At 46.3% G+C, this 21,510-nt stretch overlaps 2 protein-coding genes across 27 annotated transcripts in view; one reads left to right on the forward strand and one right to left on the reverse strand.

Annotated features, from left to right (window-relative positions):
• Nucleotides 1-1,337: 1,337 nt before the first annotated feature.
• Nucleotides 1,338-19,832, forward strand: SPAG4 (sperm associated antigen 4). 22 transcript variants are annotated; one of them, XR_013365192.1, is made up of 13 exons: nucleotides 1,354-1,812; nucleotides 2,319-2,525; nucleotides 2,663-2,729; nucleotides 2,893-2,954; nucleotides 3,193-3,236; nucleotides 3,516-3,541; nucleotides 3,665-3,773; nucleotides 4,034-4,109; nucleotides 4,255-4,370; nucleotides 4,695-4,862; nucleotides 5,363-5,452; nucleotides 14,136-14,278; nucleotides 15,902-16,358. XR_013365192.1 is itself a non-coding variant. In XM_077872937.1 (12 exons), the coding sequence occupies exons 1-11, from the start codon at nucleotides 1,503-1,505 to the stop codon at nucleotides 14,242-14,244; spliced, it is 1,206 nt and encodes a 401-aa protein (XP_077729063.1). In that variant the 5' UTR covers nucleotides 1,339-1,502; the 3' UTR covers nucleotides 14,245-14,278; nucleotides 15,902-16,487. The 22 variants fall into 22 exon arrangements, 20 of the variants coding, with proteins under 20 accessions (XP_077729057.1, XP_077729068.1, XP_077729061.1 ...); XM_077872937.1 differs by lacking the exon at nucleotides 4,034-4,109 and having other exon boundaries at nucleotides 1,339-1,812; nucleotides 4,797-4,862; nucleotides 15,902-16,487; XR_013365193.1 differs by lacking the exon at nucleotides 4,695-4,862 and having other exon boundaries at nucleotides 1,347-1,812; nucleotides 15,902-16,390.
• CPNE1 (copine 1) overlaps nucleotides 7,990-21,510 on the reverse strand; it is a 35,778-nt gene continuing 22,257 nt past the window's right edge. For 4 of the 5 annotated variants that reach the window (XM_077872923.1, XM_077872924.1, XM_077872922.1 and 1 more), the window contains exons 2-16: nucleotides 13,946-14,074; nucleotides 13,675-13,854; nucleotides 13,452-13,526; nucleotides 13,297-13,368; nucleotides 13,087-13,167; nucleotides 12,831-12,920; nucleotides 12,609-12,695; nucleotides 12,387-12,473; nucleotides 12,234-12,293; nucleotides 12,021-12,154; nucleotides 11,870-11,924; nucleotides 11,575-11,626; nucleotides 9,566-9,699; nucleotides 9,182-9,418; nucleotides 7,990-8,978 (exon numbers count right to left, since the gene is read on the reverse strand). In XM_077872923.1, coding sequence (XP_077729049.1) covers nucleotides 8,838-8,978; nucleotides 9,182-9,418; nucleotides 9,566-9,699; nucleotides 11,575-11,626; nucleotides 11,870-11,924; nucleotides 12,021-12,154; nucleotides 12,234-12,293; nucleotides 12,387-12,473; nucleotides 12,609-12,695; nucleotides 12,831-12,920; nucleotides 13,087-13,167; nucleotides 13,297-13,368; nucleotides 13,452-13,526; nucleotides 13,675-13,854; nucleotides 13,946-14,074 — 1,614 coding nt within the window. In that variant the 3' untranslated portion in view covers nucleotides 7,990-8,837. Of the gene's footprint in view, nucleotides 8,979-9,181; nucleotides 9,419-9,565; nucleotides 9,700-11,574; nucleotides 11,627-11,869; nucleotides 11,925-12,020; nucleotides 12,155-12,233; nucleotides 12,294-12,386; nucleotides 12,474-12,608; nucleotides 12,696-12,830; nucleotides 12,921-13,086; nucleotides 13,168-13,296; nucleotides 13,369-13,451; nucleotides 13,527-13,674; nucleotides 13,855-13,945; nucleotides 14,075-21,510 lie in introns of those variants that run through there. The other variant, XM_077872927.1, reaches the window with a different exon arrangement.

Genomic DNA, 21,510 nt, shown 5'->3' on the forward strand with positions numbered 1-21,510 from the left:
TTCCTTCCCTTCACCTCTGAATTCTGTGGCATCTAGTCAAGCAAGAGTATTGATGCCACCCCTCCAGAAACTAATGTGGGCACTTCCCCTTTCTGGGCAGGAACACAGCCTGGCAAGTTCTCACTTCCCCTTAACCCCTCTGAAAACTGTCAGTTCTACCTAATATTCTTTTTTGTTTTTTAAGATTTATTTATGTATTCATGAGAAACATAGGCAGAGGGAGAAGCAGGCTCCCTGCAGGAAGCTAGATGCAGGACTTGATCCCAGGACCCTGGGATCACACCCTAAGCCAAAGGCAGACGCTCGGGATCCCTGGGTGGCGCAGCGGTTTGGTGCCTGCCTTTGGCCCAGGGCGCGATCCTGGAGACCCGGTATCGAATCCCACGTCGGGCTCCCGGTGCATGGAGCCTGCTTCTCCCTCTGCCTGTGTCTCTGCCTCTCTCTCTCTCTGTGACTATGATAAATAAATAAAAATAAAAATATATTTAAAAAAAAACAAAAACAAACAAAGGCAGACGCTCAACCACTGAGCCACCCAAAAGCCCACTGCACTGCCTTTCAAAGTGTGGTCCTTAATCAGGATCACACACCTGGTTGTTAAAAATGCACATTCCTGCACCCACTCAGGAAATGCTGAAGTAGAATCTCAAAATGTGCCTGGGAACCTGAATTTCTGTTCTGTTACACAGCAGGAGTCTGGGAGACCAGAGGTTCCCAGACTTGGCTGTGACCCTCTGCAATTCCTCATTCCATTTTCAGTACCTCAGATGGTTGGTGGGAGTGTGGGTATGGTTGTTGATGGGTACTGAATTCTCACCCCACAGACCCTTGGTGAATATGGGTCTTGGGGAGGGAACCACAGATCCCAAGGTCTGAATTCTCTGGCCTGAGGACTAGGACAAGAGGAGGGTCCTGAAGGGTTTGCGAGGAAAAGAAACTATTTAGAACTGCCCCAGGTGACCGGCCCCCTGCCCCTTCTTAACATTCATTCATTAGGCCTATCTAGGTCCTGGAGGATACCCTAGTGAGCAAGACAAAAATCTCTGCCTTCATAAAGTTCTGGCGGGTGTGACAGGTAATGAAGAAATATGTAAGTCAAATATACAGCACGTTGGTGATATGAGCTGAGGAGAAAAGCTAAGCAGGAAGGGGGATAGATATTCTTTTACGACGAGCGCGTAGACGGGGCCTTCTGGGAAGCGGTGCGATGTCATCGCTTGCTTTAACATGGGAAAGAATGAGAGACTGCCATGGCTCCCAGGGACGTCACCACTAGCTCTGTGACGCACCCTCAGGGCGTTCCGTAGAGACCAAAGGCTCCTTTATGACGTCAGCAGCCGGGCTCAGCCACAGGGGAGAGGGTTGAATCCGGACTGGGGCCCCGCCGGCTGCACGCAGGGTCCGTGGGGTCCCGGCGGCGCACATCCGCTGAGCGAGAGCCGAGGGCCTTGGCGGCTGCGGCGGCGACTTTGGCGTCCGAGAGAGGGCGCCCCGGGGTCGGGATGCGGCGGAGCCCCCGCCCGGGCTCGGCCACGTCCCCTCACAAGCACACGCCCAACTTCTACAGCGACAACAGCAACAGCTCAGTGAGCGTCACCTCGGGGGACAGCAGCGGGCCCCGGTCAGCTGGACCGGGGCCCGGGGAGCCCGAGGGCAGAAGAGCCCGGGGCTCGAGCTGCGGTGAGCCCGCCTTGAGCGCAGGAGTGTCCGGAGGAACCACATGGGCTGGAAGCTCTCGGCAGAAGCCTGCGCCTCGGAGCCACAATGGGCCGACCGCCTGTGGCGCGGCAACCGTGAGGGGCGGGGCCTCGGGTGCGGGCGGGGTCCAACCCGGGAGAGCTGAGGGAGGGGGCGGGGCCCAAGGGGGCGGTGCTTGGCACGGAATCGGGACAGAACCTGGGCTCCTCCCGGGGGGCGGGGCCTGCAGGGCAAAGAGGGGAGGCACCAAATACGATTCCCTAAGGGGCGGGACCTCGGTGTGATGGACGGTCCTGGGAAGGGGCGGGGAAATCCTGTGATTGGGCGCCCCTGAGGAGGCGCGGCCTTGCGCTTAGCCTAAGTGGCTTCCAGAGAACTATGGCCGCACCAACATTTGCCTGAAGGCGGGGTCTCGGTTTGGCGAGGGGACTAACGCCTTGACCGAGCATCCCTGAGGGGTGGGCCTCAGAGTGCTGAGAGAGAGCTAGGGTGGGGATGCGGTGGGACCAGGGCCTGCGGCGGCTGCTCCGCTTCTGGGCTGGGGAACCTGCGGCCGGGTCCCGGGGAAAGAGTGGACCTGCACTGCGCAAGGCCCCAATGGCGCCCTTGGGCTCCCGCAGAACCGGCTGGCCCTCCCGTAGTCTCTGAGGAGCAGCTCGACCTTCTCTCGACCCTGGATCTGAGGCAGGAGATGCCTCCACCGCGCGTGTCCAAGAGCTTCTTGAGTATGGGCCAGGCCAGCCGGAACCCCTCTGACCCTCTGGCGCCCCTCTCTGAATTCCAGTTCTCATTTCTGAGAGACCGTTTTCGTTCTGAGCCGGGCCCATGTCAGTCTCCAGCCCCTTCCTTGAGCCCCAACTCATTCTCTTAGCCCACTCCTCTTTTCCCAAGCCCCTCCTGCACCTCGAACCCCACGCTCTCTTCTTCGTCTCTGCCACCTCTAAACGTCCTCTCCTCTCCCCAGGCCTGCTGTTGCAGGTGCTGAGCGTGTTGCTGTCCCTGGTTGGAGACGTGCTGATCGTCGTGTACAGGTCAGAGGGAGGGAATGGGGCGGGGAGCAGGGCCGGACCCGCAGAGGCTCGAGCCCGACTCACACCTGGCTGAGTCATGTTCGCGGGAGTTGGGTCTAGGACCCCGGCGTGGGGCTGTGGGGTTCATTAAGGTCCGCGGCCTCAGTCTCCCTCCGTTCTTCAGGGAGGTTTGTTCCATCCGCTTCCTGCTCACGGCTGTGTCACTGCTGAGCCTCTTTCTGGCAGGTGAGAGGGTGGCGAATCCCCTGGGGCCCCAGCCCTGGATGCTCTGGAGCCGAACCTGGCACATTTTCTCCTATATCCCTCAGCCCACTCAGCGCCTTCAGCTGCTCAGTCCCCTTCAGAGCCCACTAGCCCCTCTCAGGCATAGCAGCCCCCTCCAGCCTTTTCTCTCCTCACTGCCCTTTTATGCCAGGGAAACCCTCTCCCTTGGCTTCCCCTGACACCACCCCTCTTTCCCCAGCACTCTGGTGGGGGCTGCTGTACCTGATCCCTCCTTTGGAGAATGTGAGTCAGGGCGACTGTATGAACTGGAGGTTGTGGGGGTCCCCTGGGTGGGAGGGGGACAGACTGGAGGCTCTAATCCTAAGGAAGGGATATAAACAGATCTCAGGGATTGTGCCCAGAGGTGGTTGGGGGTCTCTGAGAGGTCCTGGCAGGTCAGGGAAGGGGCAGCAGTCCTCAAAAAGAAGGCCCTCAAAAGTCAGGCTGCTCCCAGGCTGATGGGGGAGAAGGAAGTGAGTGGGAGCTGAGCAGTTGTATTTGGTCCCTCCCTTCTTCCAACAGGAACCTAAAGAGATGCTGACTCTAAGGTGAAAGAGGGCACCTGGGGTGGGGAATTAGGGAGCTCAAAGGCGCTTCTGTGGGGGGGGCTTACGAGAAGTGCCCAGGGGGGACAGGGAGCTAGCCACACAGTGCCAACCTCCCGCCTGCAGCGAGTACCATGAGCGCGTACGCTCCCAGGGGCAGCAACTGCAGCAGCTCCAGGCCGAGTTGGATAAACTGCACAAGGAAGTGTCCAGCGTTCGCGCAGCCAACAGCGAGGTGAGCCCTGCAGCCTCCTGTCTTTTCAAAGTGCCACCCCGTGGGCCCGCCCACTGCTCAGTCCAAGGTCCGCCTTGGAAGCCCCTGGTGGAGGCTGGTTCCTTGGGTCCAGAGCGGTAAACCTCGCCCCAGAGCCCCGACTTCGGAATGTCTCCCAGGGCCCACTAAGTCCAACCTAGAGAACCTAGTCCCAGAATTCTGCCCCCCTATAAACCTGCCTGCAAGCTCGTCCTTCCAGGACCCACCCTCCCTCTTTTCAGAGAGTGGCCAAGCTTGTATTCCAAAGGTTGAATGAAGACTTTGTGAGGAAACCCGACTATGCGCTGAGTTCTGTGGGTAAGACCCAGATAAACGGGAAGAGACGGAGACGTTGACACAGACCTATGCACATGACCAGCCCAAAAAGACTGACTTCAGAGACCCAGCCCCAGCTGTTGGTCAGGCCTGAGAGCCCCTGAATGATTGCTTCTCCCTGCTCCAGGGGCCTCCATCGACCTTGAGAAGACATCACACGATTATGAGGATGCGAACACTGCCTATTTCTGGAATCGCTTCAGCTTCTGGAATTACGCACGGCCGCCAACCGTTATCCTGGAGGTGGGCCTGGAACCTGGATCCCAGAACCAGACCAGGGGCGGAATGCTGGGGAAAGGACCCAACAGATCCCTAAAGGAGGAACTGAGGGCGTGGCACTAGGTGGGGCCCTCCTTGGCAGGGGATGGGCCCGGCTGGAGGCGGGGCCTGGGGGTGCTAGGGACTGGGGCAGTCAACAGAATCTGGTGGGACAGACCTGGGTTTGGACTGGGTGGGGCCGATGAAGGGGTTGAGTTGAGGTCAGGGCTTACCTGAACCAATGCCCACACTGGGGAAGGGCCATAGTGGCTGTCTGTGGGTTCCTAAGATCTACCTGCTCACCTGCAGCCAGATGTATTCCCGGGGAATTGCTGGGCTTTTGAGGGCGACCAGGGCCAGGTGGTGATCCGGCTACCGGGTCGTGTGCAACTAAGCGACATCACCCTGCAGCACCCACCACCCAGTGTGGCACACACCGGAGGAGCCAAAAGCGCCCCCCGCGACTTCGCAGTCTACGTGAGTGGGGCTGAGGCTAAGGAGGTGGGGGATTTAAGTACCAGGCAGTCATGAAAATTGGGGTCAGTCTTTGCTTGCTCATCTATGAAGTGGAGATACTACCAATTGCTTCTCAGGCCTACAAGTTATAATTACAACCATATTCAAACAGTAGGTATGGCTTTATTGAACACTTATTCTGTGCTAAGTACTTTAAACGGATCATCTCCTTGCAATGGGTCAACAACCTATGAAGCGCTATCATTTCCCCCCTCACTGATGAGGAAAGTAATGCTCAGAAAAGCATTATTTGTCAAGGTCACACAGCTAACAACTGGCCAGACGAAACTTTGCAACCTGGTTTCTTGGAGCCTACATTCCACACTACACTATCCTAACACCAAAAAATAAATGAGAGTGTGCATATAATGACTCCACACCATAGTAGGTCCTCATTAAAGTTGCTTTCTCCCTCTTCCACCTCTGCCTCACTGTTCCTCCACTCACTCTTCACCCACCAGGGCCTCCAGGTTGATGACGAGACTGAAGTTTTCTTGGGGAAATTCACCTTCAATGTGGAGAAATCGGAGATTCAGACTTTCCATCTACAGGTGTGTGTCTCTGGGGGTGAGGGTGCCAAAAGAATGGGACAGCAAAGGAAGACTGGGGAGAAAGGCAGCCCTTGGGACAGCAGGCCTTGGCATGATCCATTTGTCTCCCTAGAATGATCCCCCAGCTGCCTTTCCCAAGGTGAAGATCCAGATTCTAAGCAACTGGGGCCACCCCCGTTTCACATGCTTGTATCGGGTCCGAGCCCATGGCATGCGAACTTCGGAGGGGGCAGGGGACAATGCCACAGGGGAACCCCATTAAACATGCTGATTGTTGGAGTAGAGTGCAGGTCTGTGCTGAAAGAAGCTGGATCCGTGCTGGGGGCGGGGGGAGGCCTCTGTCTGCCTTTGGCATATAAGTATGGTGTGTGTGGGGGTCTACTTTCCAGTGCACCCTCTTAATTTTGAGAAGTTCAGATCAATATGATAGCAGCTCACGTTAATGGAGTGTTTACCATGTACAAAAAATGGTGCTCTGGACATTCTACACATTATCTGATCCTTATAATCACAGAGGGGGAAACCGCTCAGGTCAGGAAACGCTCAAGGTCACAGAGCTAATGAAGAACAGTGCCACAGAGGAACCCAAACCTATCTTCCTGTAGAGGCCACCCTCTTTTTTTTTTTTCTCAAAGATTTATTTATTCGAGAGAGAGAGAGGCAGAGACACAGGCAGAGGGAGAAGCAGGCCCCACGCAGGGAGCCCGACATGGGACTCAATCCTGGGTCTCCAGGATCAGGCCCTGGGCTGAAGGTGGTGCTAAACCGCTGAGCCATTCAGGCTGCCCAGGGCCACCCTCTTTAACTCAGAGCTGCCAGTCAGCCTGAAGCTGTTATTTGTGCAGTTCAATTCCTACCCACAACCTCTGGGACAGTCTCTACAACTTCTGCTAGGTGAAAGTGGAGAGGTTAACTACCCTTTTTCTTTAGGGAAATACTCAAAAACTGAGGAGACTTGAGAACCTCTAGGGAGCATCAGAGTCCAAGTTGATCCAGGTCTGGTAACCCCATCTCAGGCTGTCTTTACTTCTAGGCCCAGCATATGTGGTCTGGTGTTCATTAGTCCCTGCCTTCAGGGAGCCTGACAGGGGAGGGAGGATGCTCCAGGGAAGAGTTCCTTTATTGATCTAATAATAATTCTTTACTTGTAAGAGTCAAAGTAGAACTGAAAGAATAAAAGATGGAGACAGGTATATCAAAAGATTAAGAAGTTCTACCCAAGCAGAGAATAGAAAATGGGGACCAGCCTGAGCAAAGGAACATGTGCCATCTTGGCTATTAGGAATCCTTCCCAGTGTGTTCTTGCATTGGAAGAATATATATATATAAATGATTATGAACAGTGGTTACACCTCTAGAAGTGAAATGCAGGAGTATGTGTGAGGGTGAAATACATACCCATTTATTTAAAATTTCAGGATATTACTTTTATGATTTAAATTACTGAGTGCTCTCAAAGCCTAAGGTCAAAAATATGAACTAATATAGCTTTTCTGGAGGGCAATTTCACAATATGAACCAAAAGACTTAAGACTTTTTATATTCTTTAATCACAGTAATTCCATTTCTAAGAATTAACTCAAAGGATACATCAATGTAATCAAAGATAATACTTTTAAGGATATTCATTACACTGTTGCTTATAAAGAGAAAAGCAGAAATAGTATCTAAAAAGATAAATTATGAAAAAAAGATAAATTATGATACAAAAATAATGTGACCAAAAGAAATGGTACTATTTAAGGGAATGTTTAATGTCATGGGAAGTAATAAATGATATATGGATAATTTCTTAAAAAGCAAGCTAGATTGGTAAGATACTATAAATGAAAAGGCACCAACTCTGGAGAAATATTTTTAACATGTATAAGAACAAAGGTTAAAACACCAACAAAAACCTATCAAGAGCTATTCAGAAGAAATATTTCTCACAAATAAGCACATAGACTATGATACCTAGCCTTCAAAATTAAATATATTCAAACTAAAAGTGAAAAGTTTTTGCCTGTCAAATTAATAGAAAAAGGATTAAAAAAACCCTGTTGTTATGGAGGGCAATTTACAGTATCTATTAAAATGCTAAATATTTATATCCTTTGGTCTAGCATTTCTACTTCTAGAAACAAATCCTTTAAAAATATCGTGGTAAATGCACAGATAAAGGTACAAGGATATTCATTACAGCACTTTGTGATAGAACAAAACTGAAAATTGAAAGGGACTCAAATCTCAGTAAGAGACTGGCTAATAAGCTATAGGACATTCATACACAAACTATATATGCATTAAAAAGAATAAGGTCACCAATAAGTTCTAATGGGTAAGACACCCAAAATATAATAAAAACAAGGTATAATGAGTATATATAATATAATATCCTACTTAGAATAAAAGTCAGACCTAGGAAAGACAAGAACCCTCACCTGCTCTGTTATCTATTTTATACAATATGATCCCATTTTTATAAAATAAATATGTAAAGATTATAAATTTGCATGATGGACTAAAAACTATGCACCAAATATTTTTTTGGTACATTTTTTTTTTTTTTTTTTTTAAGATCTTATTTATTCATGAGAGACACAGAGAGAGAGGCAGAGACATAGGCAGAGGGAGAAGCAGGTTCCATGCAGGAAGCCCGATGCGGGACTCGATCCTGGAACCCTGGGATCACATCCTAAGTCAAAGGCAAATAGATGCTCAACCGCTGAGCCACCCAGGTGTCCCTAGCACATAGGAGTTTGGATGATGATATTTCTTTTGTATTTTTTCTTTTATAATGAATATACATATTAATTTTCTAGTAAGAAAAAAATTAGCTGCTAAAAGGATTCAGGCTTGTAGCCTATCTTTATGATTAGAACCATCACTGCTCCCTCCTCCAGGAAGTCTAGCATAGCCCTTAAAACTCATCCCTCCCCAGCATGTTCCACCTTGTCTGTATTTCCAGCTCAGCTCTGCCCTATGGCAGGGCAGGCTGAGTATTTGGCTCACATTCAATCTTTTTATTTAAAAAAATAAAAGTATCTCTAGACTTCTGGCCAGGAATATCCTATTTGACTGGGGCTATGATGTCAGAGGTATCCTTCACTCTACAACCTCTAAGGGGGATAAACCGAGGCTCAGAAAAAATAAACATGGCAAATTGCAAATTCCTACTCAAAAGCAGAGAGTGGTGGCAAAGCAATGGTCTTCATTGATCTTTATTAAATGAATGACTCCAGGGCAAGCAGGAGGGAATCAAGAGCAACAACAGCAGGAGCAAATATAAAAGTATAAAATGTAAAGTGCAGCACTGGGGAATGTGTGCTTAAGGGGCTCACGCTTACGGAAACCTTGGGGACACAAGGCTGAGGACTAGCCATAGCCTATCCTCTAATGGAACCTAGACCTGAGGGGCCTGTGCAGGACTCTTTGCTGGGGGTGGAAGTGGCTTGAATGGGGCCCAACCTTGGGCCTTGAAGTAGGAGACCAGCTGTGTGGGTACTTCTGCAAGCACAGTTTGTGCCAGTGTCTCCCGAGGGGCCTGCCAGGAGAAGAAGGGCAAGGTCAGTGGCGACCCATAACAGCTTCCCAAAGTCTACATTTCATACCCAAGAAAGGATACAAATACCAACACCCAACCCTGCTGCCCTGGCTTAGATGAATGGTTGAGAGTATCCTCACTCAGAAAGAGGTGGAGGGATAAACTCCCAGATCTGATCTGTTCCCAAGCTTACCCCCACTCACATTTTGGAAGCGGCGGTAGGGCACAAACTGCACTATGTCACGGGCAGCTGCCTCCCCAGAGCGTGTCCGCAGGGGTCCACCGTCAGCATCTAGTTGCTCCATGGCCTCGAAGTCAGCACCACCCACACCCACGATGATCACTGACATGGGCAGGTGGGAGGCACGCACCACAGCCTCACGTGTAGCCTCCACATCTGTCACAGCACCATCAGTCAGCAGCAACAGCACGAAGTATTGCTGAGGATAAGTCCAATCATAAACTAAGGCAGACCTCTAAACACCCTAGCCACACGTTCCCATACTGACAAGAAGCCTCTTGTTATATATTCCTGAAGGGAGCCCTTGACCAAGACCACTACCACCACTACCTCCCATGATCCTCACCGAGGCCGTCCTCTGATATGCAGCCTGGGTTGCCAACCTGGCCACGTGGTTGATAATGGGTGCGAAGTTGGTGGGGCCATAGAGGCGAACTTGGGGCAGGGCTTGGCGGTAAGCATCTACAATGCCCTGGATGCCTAGAAAAGGCAGGCAAAAAACAATGTAAAATACTGGGCCTCTCAGGGTTGAGCCAGGCCTGACATAATCCCATCATGGCTGAGGAAATTTGGAAATGTGGGTGTATTTCATCCAATCACTCCTATAACCCAAGGTACTTAACCTTATCCTATAAATGGGAGAATTAAGACCAAAGAGAAGAAGAGCATTTGGCCTAAATCACAACTTGAGTTAAAACTGATTAAGGGGGCTCCCTAAACAAATCTAAGACAGTTGAGCATCAGATTATATAACCCACTTAATAAAATAATGAATTTTAATCCATTTAATAAGAGTCCCTAGATATTAAATAATTAATGGGAAAGAAGAGGAAGCTCTTCCTTAATGTAAGGAGGAGGAATTACAAATTCATTTGACAATCAGAGATAAATGATTCAGACAAAGATCATCAACGGGTGCTAAAACTATAGAGTACTAGTTGATGAGTAACTGGATATTTACATAGCCTCAAAGTATATTCCCAAAAGGTACTCGTTAATTACAAATAATGGAAAAACCTGGTAGACTCTATGACTCTACTTTAGCCAAGTGATCAAAGTTAACATCACTGGTAATAGGATAAATCAACATCAGGGCCTCCTGACATAGTGTACTGAGGGAACACATAGCATCGCTTCTGTAATATGCCCACCAAAAGTGCATTATCTGAATCTAATTATAAAGAAAAATCAGGTAAATCCAAACTGAAGGACATTCTACAAATTATCTAGCCTGTAATCTTAAAAAAAAAAAAACAAAAAAAAAAAAAACAGTATCATGAAAGACATGAAGAACTCTGGGAGACAAAATAAATGAATGCACTGTGTGATCTGAGATTTTCTTTCACTGTAAAAGACAACTGGCAAAACTTGAATAAATTCTAGATTGGATAATAGTATTGATGTTAATTTCCTGATTTTGAAAATTGTACTGTAGTTACATAAGAAAATGTCTTTGATTTTAGGAAACATACACTGAAGTATTTAAGGGATGAAGGGTGCAAAGTTGATGAGGCCACAGAGGCAAACTTGGGGCACGGCTTACTCATAATTCTCAAACATTTCAGGAAAAAAAATCTGTATACACACACACATATACATGTACACAGATACAGATATACAACCATATCTATATGCATGGGGGGGGCAGGGAAGGAGAGGAAGACACAGAAAATCTGAGTGACAAAGAGAGAATAACAAAGCAAATGTGGTAAAATGTTTGTTTGGGGAATCTGGGTGAAGGTGAATAGCCGTTGTGACCCAGGCCCTGATTGCTGAGCTCTACTGATCTAAACCCCCTATAACTACTCTTGTAACTTTTCTCTAAGTCTGAACTCGTGTCAAAAACCCAGGTCAGGTCAAATTTTCCCCTTTGGTTTGTTGCCTACATGGGGGTACTAGGAAGTCAAGAGGTTTGGCCTACTCTAGACAAAAGAGCTTGGGCAAAAATCACGCTGAAAAGAGCTGCACCAAGGCTTCCACTAATGCCTAGACAGGTACCAGTGAGCTTCCAGGCAACAGCTACCATTTCTTAGAGGGTGCTTAGTATATGCCAGGCTCATGCTTCAACGTTTATATGTATCCTCTCCTTATATATTCAATATCCTACAATATTTATTGTTTTTATGAAGCCAAAGTACATGGGTCCCAAGTCATGTGGTTTTAGAAAGATGCAAGATAAAGATTTGAGATCTAGATTTGAGTCCAGAGATCCAGCTCTAAAATCCACTCCTCTGGACAACAGAATCAGATATCTGCTCCATTAGTCATTACCCCCACCCCACACTCCCTTGTCTGCATAGATTTGGCCTTCCAGGTACAGACATCTGCCTTGTGGTGGAGGCTGGAGGAACTCACCTGTGCAGTAGGGGTTACTGGGGTTGAAGTTCAAGGCAAATTCATGGGAGACCTAAGGGCAAGAATGAAAATGAAGTTCTTCCCCATGACCATCTATGTGCAAAGAAAAAGGACAGTACAGTATATACCAAGCATTATAGAGGAGCTATGTAGTTCTGAACACTTTTTGTATGCATGCCTGTAGGGATACATCCCTGCATCTCCACATAAAGCTGGGTGACAGCAAGTCAACCACAAGCCCCCAAATCAGGACCCTGACAGTGAAAGGAGTTAGAGAGGCAAAAAGAGTGCTCACCTGCCAATCAGGAGGTACCTGGGCCCCAAATCCAAATGCTGGGAACAGCTTGTCCCTATGGGAAGACAGGGAGTTGGGAGACAGGGGACTGTGAGCCCAGAGGCTGAAGCAACTGTGGGGAGGGTGATGGGCAAGAGAACAAGTTACTCACGAGTCATAGTCCTGGATCACGCTGCCCACACTCCACAGTGCTGTCAGGTATTCATTGACCCCTGATGGGCTCAGGTAGTGCAGGGAGTCCGGGGAGGAAGGGTCTCCATTGGAGCCCGTGAAGTCCATGCCTACCTAGGAGGAGAGGAGGAGCGGAGCTGAAGGCCACTTTGTGACCCAGATCTGTTCTCTTGCCCCCGATAAAGCAACTTACAGTGAAGTTGATTTGACAGCCTCCCATCACATAGTCCAGGAATGAATATTGTGTTTCTACCTGCAGATGAAACCAGGATCATGGCTGAGATGAAGGGGTTGGGGCCATGGAACACAGGGGTCAGAGCCTGGGTCACATGGATTATTGCCTCACCTGGCAAATCTTGACACGAACAGTCCCAGAGTTCTTGTAGCTTTTCTTTTTCTGCTGTTTCTCAGGGTGGATGCATTCAAACTCAACCTGGTGAGAAAAGAAAAACTAGAGTAGGAAACTCCCAGGCTATCAGCCAGGACTGGCCTGCCTTCCCTCCCTCTCTCCCTGGGGCTGCAGTCCTTTAGGCCCACCTCAACACCCCTGAGCAGGGCTGGCACTCACCGGAACTGCTTGCAGTTGGGCCAAGCTGGTGTAGAAGGTACCAATGAGATCGTGTGAACCATCACTGTCATAATCGGAGCATCGCACCTGTGGGTGGGTGGAGGGGGAGGGTGTGTGTATGTGTATACAGAGACCAGAGGTGAGGTGGGGGGGCAGGTGAGAATAAATCCCTCCCCAGGCTCTCTGCCCCTGCTCTGTCCATTGAGAAAGCAAACTCCTCACCTGGATGGGTGTGCTGGGGTCTCCCCCACAGAAATGCTGAAGGGGAACAGAGAAGCGCTTCCATGTAGGGTTCAAGTTGTTCTTGATTACCTAAAGGTGGAGCGCAAGGCTTCTAGTGAGCTCTGGGCTGACATATGGGGAGCTGTCATCCTTCTTTATCCATATGCAGTCTTTCTCCCTGTTCCAAACCTTGGTAATCACAAGCCCCAGGAAAGTCTCTCCTACCCCACTCCACCCAGTCCCAAGGGTCTCACACCTCAGATCTGTAGGCCAGGTGCCATTTCCCATCACCCTGACGGAAGAACTCCAAGAATGGATCCGATTTCCCCAGGAAGTCCTGTCAATGCCACAGAGACCACAGTATGACTCAAGGAGGGACAACCATTTTGCTAGTCCCCACCCTTACCCCCCAACACACCATCCTTGTCCCAATTCTTAAACCTCCAGGGCTTCCTTCCAGACACACCTTCTTATCTAGATTTCTGGCCTCCACCTCCATGGTCACTACATGACTATCCTTCATCTCTTGAGCAGATACCTAAGAAGGGGAGTCATGAGACTGTATCACCTCATGAATTCCTCATTGATGTAAACCCCGCTCCCCCACAGGTTGTTCCTTACCGTGATGGTCCCCCGCCCAGCAGGTTTTCCAGGCTTCAGCATCAAGGGTAGAGTTATTATGTGGCTGGACACAATCTGGGGCAGAGCAGGGGTGGGTGGGGGAGCAAAATCTCAGGCAGGGTTGTCTTGCTTGACCCCCCACCTCCACATTCCAGACAGTCTGGGTTGTTAGGACTCTTACTGAACATGTGTCTAAAGGATTTTTATCCCAAACCCTACATACCTGTCCTAGGGAACACTCAGCCCCTCCTAGGAAGTCATCATCCCCCAGCTCAGGTGTCTTGTTGTCTATGTCATAGATGCCAAATCGGAGCTTCTGGACTGTTTCAAAGTGGTACTCAAGCTGCAGAGTCTTAGAGAATTCAGGGCTTGAGCAGTTCCGTACTCGCTCAGTTCGGCCAAGCTGTGGGCAGAGGCCAACAGCATCACAGTCACACACTCTCCACCCCCAAAAGAGTCCTAGCCTTCCTCCACAACTTTATCTCCATTCTCACCTCAGCCCAGCTGCCCCCTCCCACATCCTGTAAAAGGACGCAGAGTGGGTCAGACTTGGAGGCGATGTCCTTGTCAATGAGGTGGTCACAGGAAATGGATAGCTGAACCAAGGTCACGCAGTGGGCCATCTGGGAAAAAAGGACCTGAGTCAAGCACTGAGGAACCTTCTCCACCCTTCCCTGACTATAGGTCCCAGCTTGGGAAGGCCAGCAGGCTTCACCCAGGCAGGGCTGAACCTGTATCCAGCTCTAGGACACCTAAGGAAGAGAAGGCCCTTAGAGTCTCCATACTCCTCTAATTCCCTTAGGGTGAGCTCAATGGGACAGGACACGGTGAGTACAACCAACCCTGGTATGATGGGAAGATGCAGAAAAAGTATACTGGCCTTCATCAACAACTCTGAGCCCAAATTGGACCTCACCCTAAATTCCCTATGTTCTCTAGATCCAGAATCCAACCCTCATCTCCAATGAATCCCACTCTAACCCTTTACTGGCTCCAAATCAGATCCTAATCAAAGTTTCAATACCAACACAACCATGATCCAGATACAACTCCCCAAAAAGTTTCTTCCTCCAATGATTTCTCACTAACTCTCAGGCATTGCATCCTGAGGTGGTATTAGGATACCCCCTAATAATTCTCCTAGCAGGTAATCAGTTCCTCATTGCCAGCTCCTCACTAGCCTCACTGTTACTACCCAGTCCAAGCCATCATCATTTCTCACTGGGTTTATCACATTAGCCTCTTTAACTGGTCTCCCTTATCCTATACCATCCCTACCTCCATCCCATCCTCACACCAACAGACTATTTCCAATACAACAAACAGGGCGATCCTGTTAAAATGTTAAGTCAGGTTATGTTACATCTCTGCCAAACCCTCTAATGATTTCCAATTAGAAAAAATCCAAACTCTACCATGGTCTCCAAAGTCTTGAAAGATCTAGATCTCTCTAACTTGATTTCCTAATAACACCTCTCTTGCTCACTCCATTCTGAACACACCGGTCTGCTTGCCTGCCATTGCTCAAATAAACTTGTTTCTTCCCTCGTATTATTCACATGGCTTGCTGTGTCCTCACTCCCTTCTAGGTCTTTATTCAAAAATCATCTTCTCTATTATTAAGAAAAAGGCTCTCCTTTTCTAAGTACTTAATATTTCAACTCTACTAACATCACATACTCCTTTCTTGCCTTTTCTCGTTAGCACTTATCATTCTCTAATATATAATCTCTATTCCCCACTATATAGGGAATGTAAACGGGAGGGAAGGGATATTTGTCTGCTCTGTTCATCGCTCTATCCCAAGCACCTAGATAATAAATATTTGCTGAATGAAATCCAAAAGGCCATCTCCAGCCTTAGCTCCCAGCCCACCATCTCCAAAGTGATTGGCAATCAAGGAACACCAATTTCAATGCACCCATTTCCTTGGCTGAAATACTATCTTCTTGCATGGATCACCATGATTCTCTTGTAACCCCTCTTCCTACAGTCCCCATAACAATTATCCTGACTCCTTATTATCCGTGTCTCTGATGACCCATACACCTGCAGAACGTCTGTAGCAAATGTACAGATGACATCAGATCTCTCACCCAGCTTAACTCAGCCACTCCAGGTTTCCCAGCACTATACCCCAGCCTTAGCTTCCCCTAAACCGACCCTCAATCCTTCCCCCAACCTAGCCCACAGTTAGCGCTGTTCCTCATGGTCTTGGTGCCTCATGGTCTCCACCTGGAGTGCTATTATCAACCAATGCTGGAATGACTCTTACACTTTGACATACATACTGCCTGTTCATAGTACCTCAGTCTCTGCTTGAAAGCATCCGATGATGGAAAACCCACCACTCTAATCCATTTAGACAATCTTGCTCCATAAAGTCCCACTGAAACTAACTCACGTCTGTTGAATTCTCATTTCTACATATTTGTCCTATTTCTCCCCAGTTTAAACTTCTACAAGGAAAGCCCTATTCCAGCTCCCTCTGAGAACCCATCTGACAGCTGGAAACGGTGAAATCCCCAGCCAAAATCCAGAAAAACAGCTCCAGTGTTTTTTTTTTTTTTTTTTTTAATGTTGCTCCTAGAATGTGTCTTGTAGACTCTGACCAGTCTGATCATCCCTCTTTGGAAGTTCCCTAAGAACAGATCAGAGAAGAACACATACTCCCAAAGGAGTGGGACCACAACTTCTACAAGTCACATTTTGACTCCATGCTTCTCACTTCATATGTTCTCTGAGGCAGTGTTTCCACAGAATAAAGAATGCTCATATCACTACTGCTGAGAATAGTAAAACCCCTGAGGCTGCTTGAAGATCTATTGTGTACTATGTAAACTATGTTACATTAAAACAATGGAATGCTGAGCAGTAGGTAAAATTCAAGGGAGAACTATATTACATTGGTATTATATGGAAAAAATAAAGTTGCAAAGAATGGTAAGAAAAGTATGACTCCACCTGAAACTTCAACTGTATGTATATATACACTGGATTTGAATACATACACAAAATAAATACACGGAAAACAGAAGGTACACCAAAAAATGCAAAGGTACACCTAATGGAAGCAGAATGAAGGTGAGGATTTTATAATCTCAATATACTTCTGCATTGTTTAAATATTTTATAGTTTATTTTGTATTTTTTAAAGGACTTTGTTAGCTTTTTTCCCCAATCCACAACTCAAGTCCTCTTGACTATGCAAAGCCCAAAGCCTATCTCCAGTTCAACAACCCCTACCCAACTTCAGGGTCACAGTTTCTTGCTTCTTCTCTGGCTTCTCATTAGCACTGCCTCAGCTAGTCTTTCTTGTGTCAGCTTCCAGAGTCTCTACCTTAACTAGAAGCCCTGCAAAGCTGCCCATGGCTCTTAGGTTCAGAGCCAAACTCCCCTAGCAAGACTACCTCATGGCACAACCCCAGAGAGCACATCTACACAGAATTCGGTAGTTGTGTAATATGGTAACCCCGCAACCCTAATTCAACCTTCAAAGCCCTTCCCAGTTTGCTCTTCCTCCTGCTATCCCACCACCCAACCAACTAGTCATCCAAAGCTATTTCTGGTTACACCCACACACATGCTGATACTTCAGACTTTCCTAACAAATGCCTTGTCATCCAAAGTTCTGCTATGACATTATTCCTTTATGAAGCCTGACCCACATTCTTCAAGTAAAATTTATTCTCTCTCCTCTGAAAGATTACATGGTTTCCCAATCATTTTCCTGCAAATACACACAAGATACTTCTGTGTTTATTAGCAAAACAGAAACTAGACCATACCATTTCTCTGCTTAAAACTCTGGAATGGCATCCCAAAAGACTCAAAGTCCAAAGTTCTTTACCACAGTCTACAAGACTTCTCAGCAAGACCTGATAGTTATCTAACTAATCAATCTAGCCACACAAGTATGTTGCAGCCAGGTTTCATTTCTGACCCACATACACACATCAATCTCATTCCCTGTATCAGAGCTTTTGTGCTATCTTCATCCATAGATACCGAAGAAAATAGCTGTATTAGAGTAGGAACCATGTCTGGTTTGCCTAATCTATCTCCAGTACCTACAATGGTACGTACCCTATAGTAGGTACTCAGTAAATTAAATATTAGTGATTTAACACTGAAACTACCATATCAAAATTTTGGCTTTTGTCTACCTTCATGATCTATGGGCTCTTCGGAACTAGGGCTGGGTATTATTTCTGTATCCCTAATACCAGTGCTTAATATATAGTCAGTACCTACAACTATTGCTGAATAAATGGAACATGTGCTTTTTTGCTCAACTCAAACTTCCAGGCCTTTCCATTTAAAATATGTCCAGAAGTAAATCTTCTCTATCCTGATTTTGTACAACTGAGCTTTAAAATTGAAATGCAAGGGCAGCCCCGGTGGCGCAGCGGTTTAGCGCCACCTGCAACCCATGGGGTGATCCTGGAGACCCTGGATCGAGTTCCACATCGGGCTCCCTGCATGGAGCCTGCTTCTCCCTCTGCCTGTGTCTCTGCATCTCTCTCTCTCTCTGTGTGTCTCTATGAATAAATAAATAAAATCTTTAAAAAAAATTGAAATGCAAGACTCCTGGACTCAATATTAAGTGACAATTTAAAATTGGGCAAAAAATTTGATCAGATATAAAAGAAAATATATGAATTGGAAATATGCAAAGGAAGAGTAGACATCACGGAAATGCAAATTAAAACCACACTATTCCAGATCCACCACAATCATCAGAAGTAGAAAAATGGACGTCAAATGTTGGCAAGGAAATGGAAATCTCATACATTGTTAGTGAAAGCATTAAATATACCACTTTGGAGATGGCCTAGCAGCTTATTAGAAAACCAAACACACACACACACACACACACACACACACACACACACACAAATAGAAAACCAAACACACATCTAGTCCAAGAGCAATTCTACTCCTAGATTTTCATCCAAAAGAAAACATTATGTCCACAAAAAGATTTATATAAGAATGTTCATAGCAGCTTTATTCATAATAGCCAAAAATTTGTAACAGCTCAAGTGTCCATCATTATGAGAATGAATAAACCATAGTTATACATGTAATAGAAAACTACTTGGTAACAAAAAGAAACAAACTATTAGTATCTACAACATGGATGAATCTGAAACATAAAATACATAGATTCCACTTATAAAGTTTTAAGACAGGTAAAACTAATCTGTAGTGAAAAAAATTCAGAATACTCCCATGTCCCCCAGGGGAGAGGCAGGTATCAACTGAGAAGCAGCAGACTCAAAGCGGAATAGAAAAGTTCCTTATCTCGATAGGAATGTAAGTCACAAATGTATTTTTCATCTAATGGTACACTTAAGGTGTAAACAATCTTATTGTATGTAAACATTACCACACCCTCCTCAAAACTTTATAAGAAATAATGAATGCAAGACATATTGAAATATTTATGGTGAAGTGTGATGTTTGCAATTTCTTTGAAATGCACCAAAAGAATAAAATGTTATGTTTAACAGATATGTGGTAAAACAAATACAGGAACATTTAAATTGTAGAATCTAAATGGTAGATATATGGATATTTCTTATATAATTATTCAACTTTTCTGTATGCTCAAAGTTTTCACAATAAAATGCTGGGGGAAAACTATGTGGACTCACAGTGGAGAACTCCAGGTTTATCCCCGATACTTCATTGAGAATTACAAAAGTATTACCAGTAATTATCTGTGGTGGTGAGGTTACAGGCAACAACTGGAGCTGCTGCCTTTTTGCTCACTCCATGACTTCTCAAAGATCCCAGATAGGTTTTTGATCTGGGGCAGACACATTGGCAGTAGGCCAGGTGCTTCTTCTAGTGCTAGGCCTCGATTTCTGTAGATTAGAATATTCCTTCCTAATCTATTACCATGTCCACCCTTTCCCCAGGACTGATCCCATTCTATCCTTTTTCAGGTTCTTCTCTGACCAGACTAAAACCTCAACCAGAATGTTGGGGGCCTGCCTACATGTGCACATGGGACTGGATTCCATTTCTAAGAGACCAGAGCTTCTTGTGCTACCAGTTGTCTTTTCCCAATCTCTTGGTTCTCATTGGAATGAGCATTCTGTACAAAGCTTTAAAATGTACACTTTTCTATCCTTTGAGTCATATACCCTTTAAATTATCTAATCCCTGGGATTATTACTCACTCCCAAATCCCGTGGATCTCCTTTAAAATCTATCTCTAGGGACGCCTGGGTGGCTCAGTGGTTGAGCGTCTGCCTTTAGCTCAGGGCGTGATCCTGAAGTCCCAGGATCGAGTCCCACATCAGGCTCCATGCATGAAGCCTGCTTCTCCCTCTGCCTATGTCTCTGCCTCTCTGTGTCTCTCATGAATAAATAAAATCTTAGAAAAATAAAAATAAACTCTCTCTAAGCCTACCTCTGTTTAGAAATCTTAACATAGGGCAGCCCCAGTGGCTCAGTGGTTTAGCGTCGCCTTCAGCCCGGGGCGTGATCCTAGAGACGCAGGATCGAGTCCCACGTCGGGCTTCCTGTATGGAGCCTACTTCTCCTTCTGCCTGTGTCTCTGCCTCTCCCTCTGTGTGTCTCTAATGAATAAATAAAATCTTAAAAAAAATAATAATAATTAAAATTTCTAGTTTGTGCCACTTTCCTATACTATATCCTTTGAACAGCTACAACCTTATGCCAGACTCATTTACTTTTCATCTAGTGCCAGTATAATTAATCTCCTGGAACTTTCAGTTTCCTCTATAGGATTTGAATTTTACAAAAGCATATTAAATAACACATTTAAGTGAGTAAATAAAAGTCTCAGAAATTTGCTCATTTATATTTTTAAGAGAGGTCCAGCTAATATTTGCCAGGTCTTTGTGCACTCTCTTCTGAACCAGCATATCTTGCCTGATGTCTACAACAGTCTCCTAACTGATCTCATTTCCATTCTCAGTTCAACAAAGTCAGAGACCTTCCCTAACTCCAACCTAACATTAAACCCAGCTTCTCATAAACCTATCAAAATATGTAACCTGTTTACTTACTTATCTATTACTTCTAGTAACTATAAATCCAACAAGAGAAGGGATCAGATCTGTCTTGCTCCTATCCTAGTGACTCACACATAGCAGGTGCTTTGTTAAGTGTTTGTTGAATTAATGCTAGGAAAGGACTGATAATCCAAGGATCCTCAGAAATGACCCAGATCTAGTCCTAGCCTGCTGCTGAAGCCATCAAGGGAGAAATGAACTTTTTAGGAACACTCACCACAAGACTAGCTTGTTATTTCTATGTACTCCAACACCCCAACCTTTCCATCTGGTGCTAGTGAGGAATTGCAAACAGAAACAACTAAGTATATAGCACCAATGTTTTCTGCCTTTGCTTTCTACCACTTGAAGTCTTGTTCCCTTCTGCTCTCCCTTGTAAACTCTTTTTTTTTTCCATTGTCAGAAATAAAAAGGAACTAGGTGTTCATCTAAATCCAAGTCCTTCAATTCAAAGTGGAGAGGTAAAATGTGATTTAGCTAAGGCCACATACATGGCTAAACAAAATGAAGACCAAAACTCAAATATTCTGACTCCTACTTTGACTAGAACTTTGTACTACAGTCATAACCTTCTTCCCTGAAGAACTCTCCTTCTTATCTCCAACAGCAACGTGATGTAGTGAGCAAGAGTATGGGTTTTGCAGTAAAGTGACCAGGCTCCAAATACTGGCCTTACTTCTCTCCCTAACCACAATGAGATACTACTATACACTCCCACCAGAATGATGTCCTACCTATGTAACAGGCAGATTACTAAGCCTCAGAGTAAAGTGGAGGATATTACCTTTTTGGGAAGATTTATATAATGTATGCAAGGTGCTTCACAGTCTGGAACTATTATTACCAATAAGTGTTACCTATTATTATCCTTCAAGCCTAAATCTCATATGCTCTCTTTTTCCCAGTATCTCCACCACTCAACAATTTCTCTCTCTGGACTACTGTACTCAATCCAAACCAAACTGTATTGTCAGTTTCCAGCTCGTCTGTCTGTAAAATAACATCTT

The sequence above is a fragment of the Canis aureus genome, chromosome 26 (genome assembly GCF_053574225.1).
Source record: "Canis aureus isolate CA01 chromosome 26, VMU_Caureus_v.1.0, whole genome shotgun sequence".
NCBI lineage: Eukaryota > Metazoa > Chordata > Mammalia > Carnivora > Canidae > Canis > Canis aureus.

Excerpts from the sequence above, each read along its gene's own strand:
- SPAG4 (XM_077872948.1), top strand. The coding sequence starts at position 1,503 with ATGCGGCGGAGCCCCCGCCCGGGCTCGGCCACGTCCCCTCACAAGCAC. Across the intron at positions 2,526-2,662 it reads TCGTTCTGAGCCGGGCCCAT|GCCTGCTGTTGCAGGTGCTG; the intron begins GTCAGTCTCCAG and ends TCCTCTCCCCAG. Across the intron at positions 4,110-4,254 it reads CTATGCGCTGAGTTCTGTGG|GGGCCTCCATCGACCTTGAG; the intron begins GTAAGACCCAGA and ends TCCCTGCTCCAG.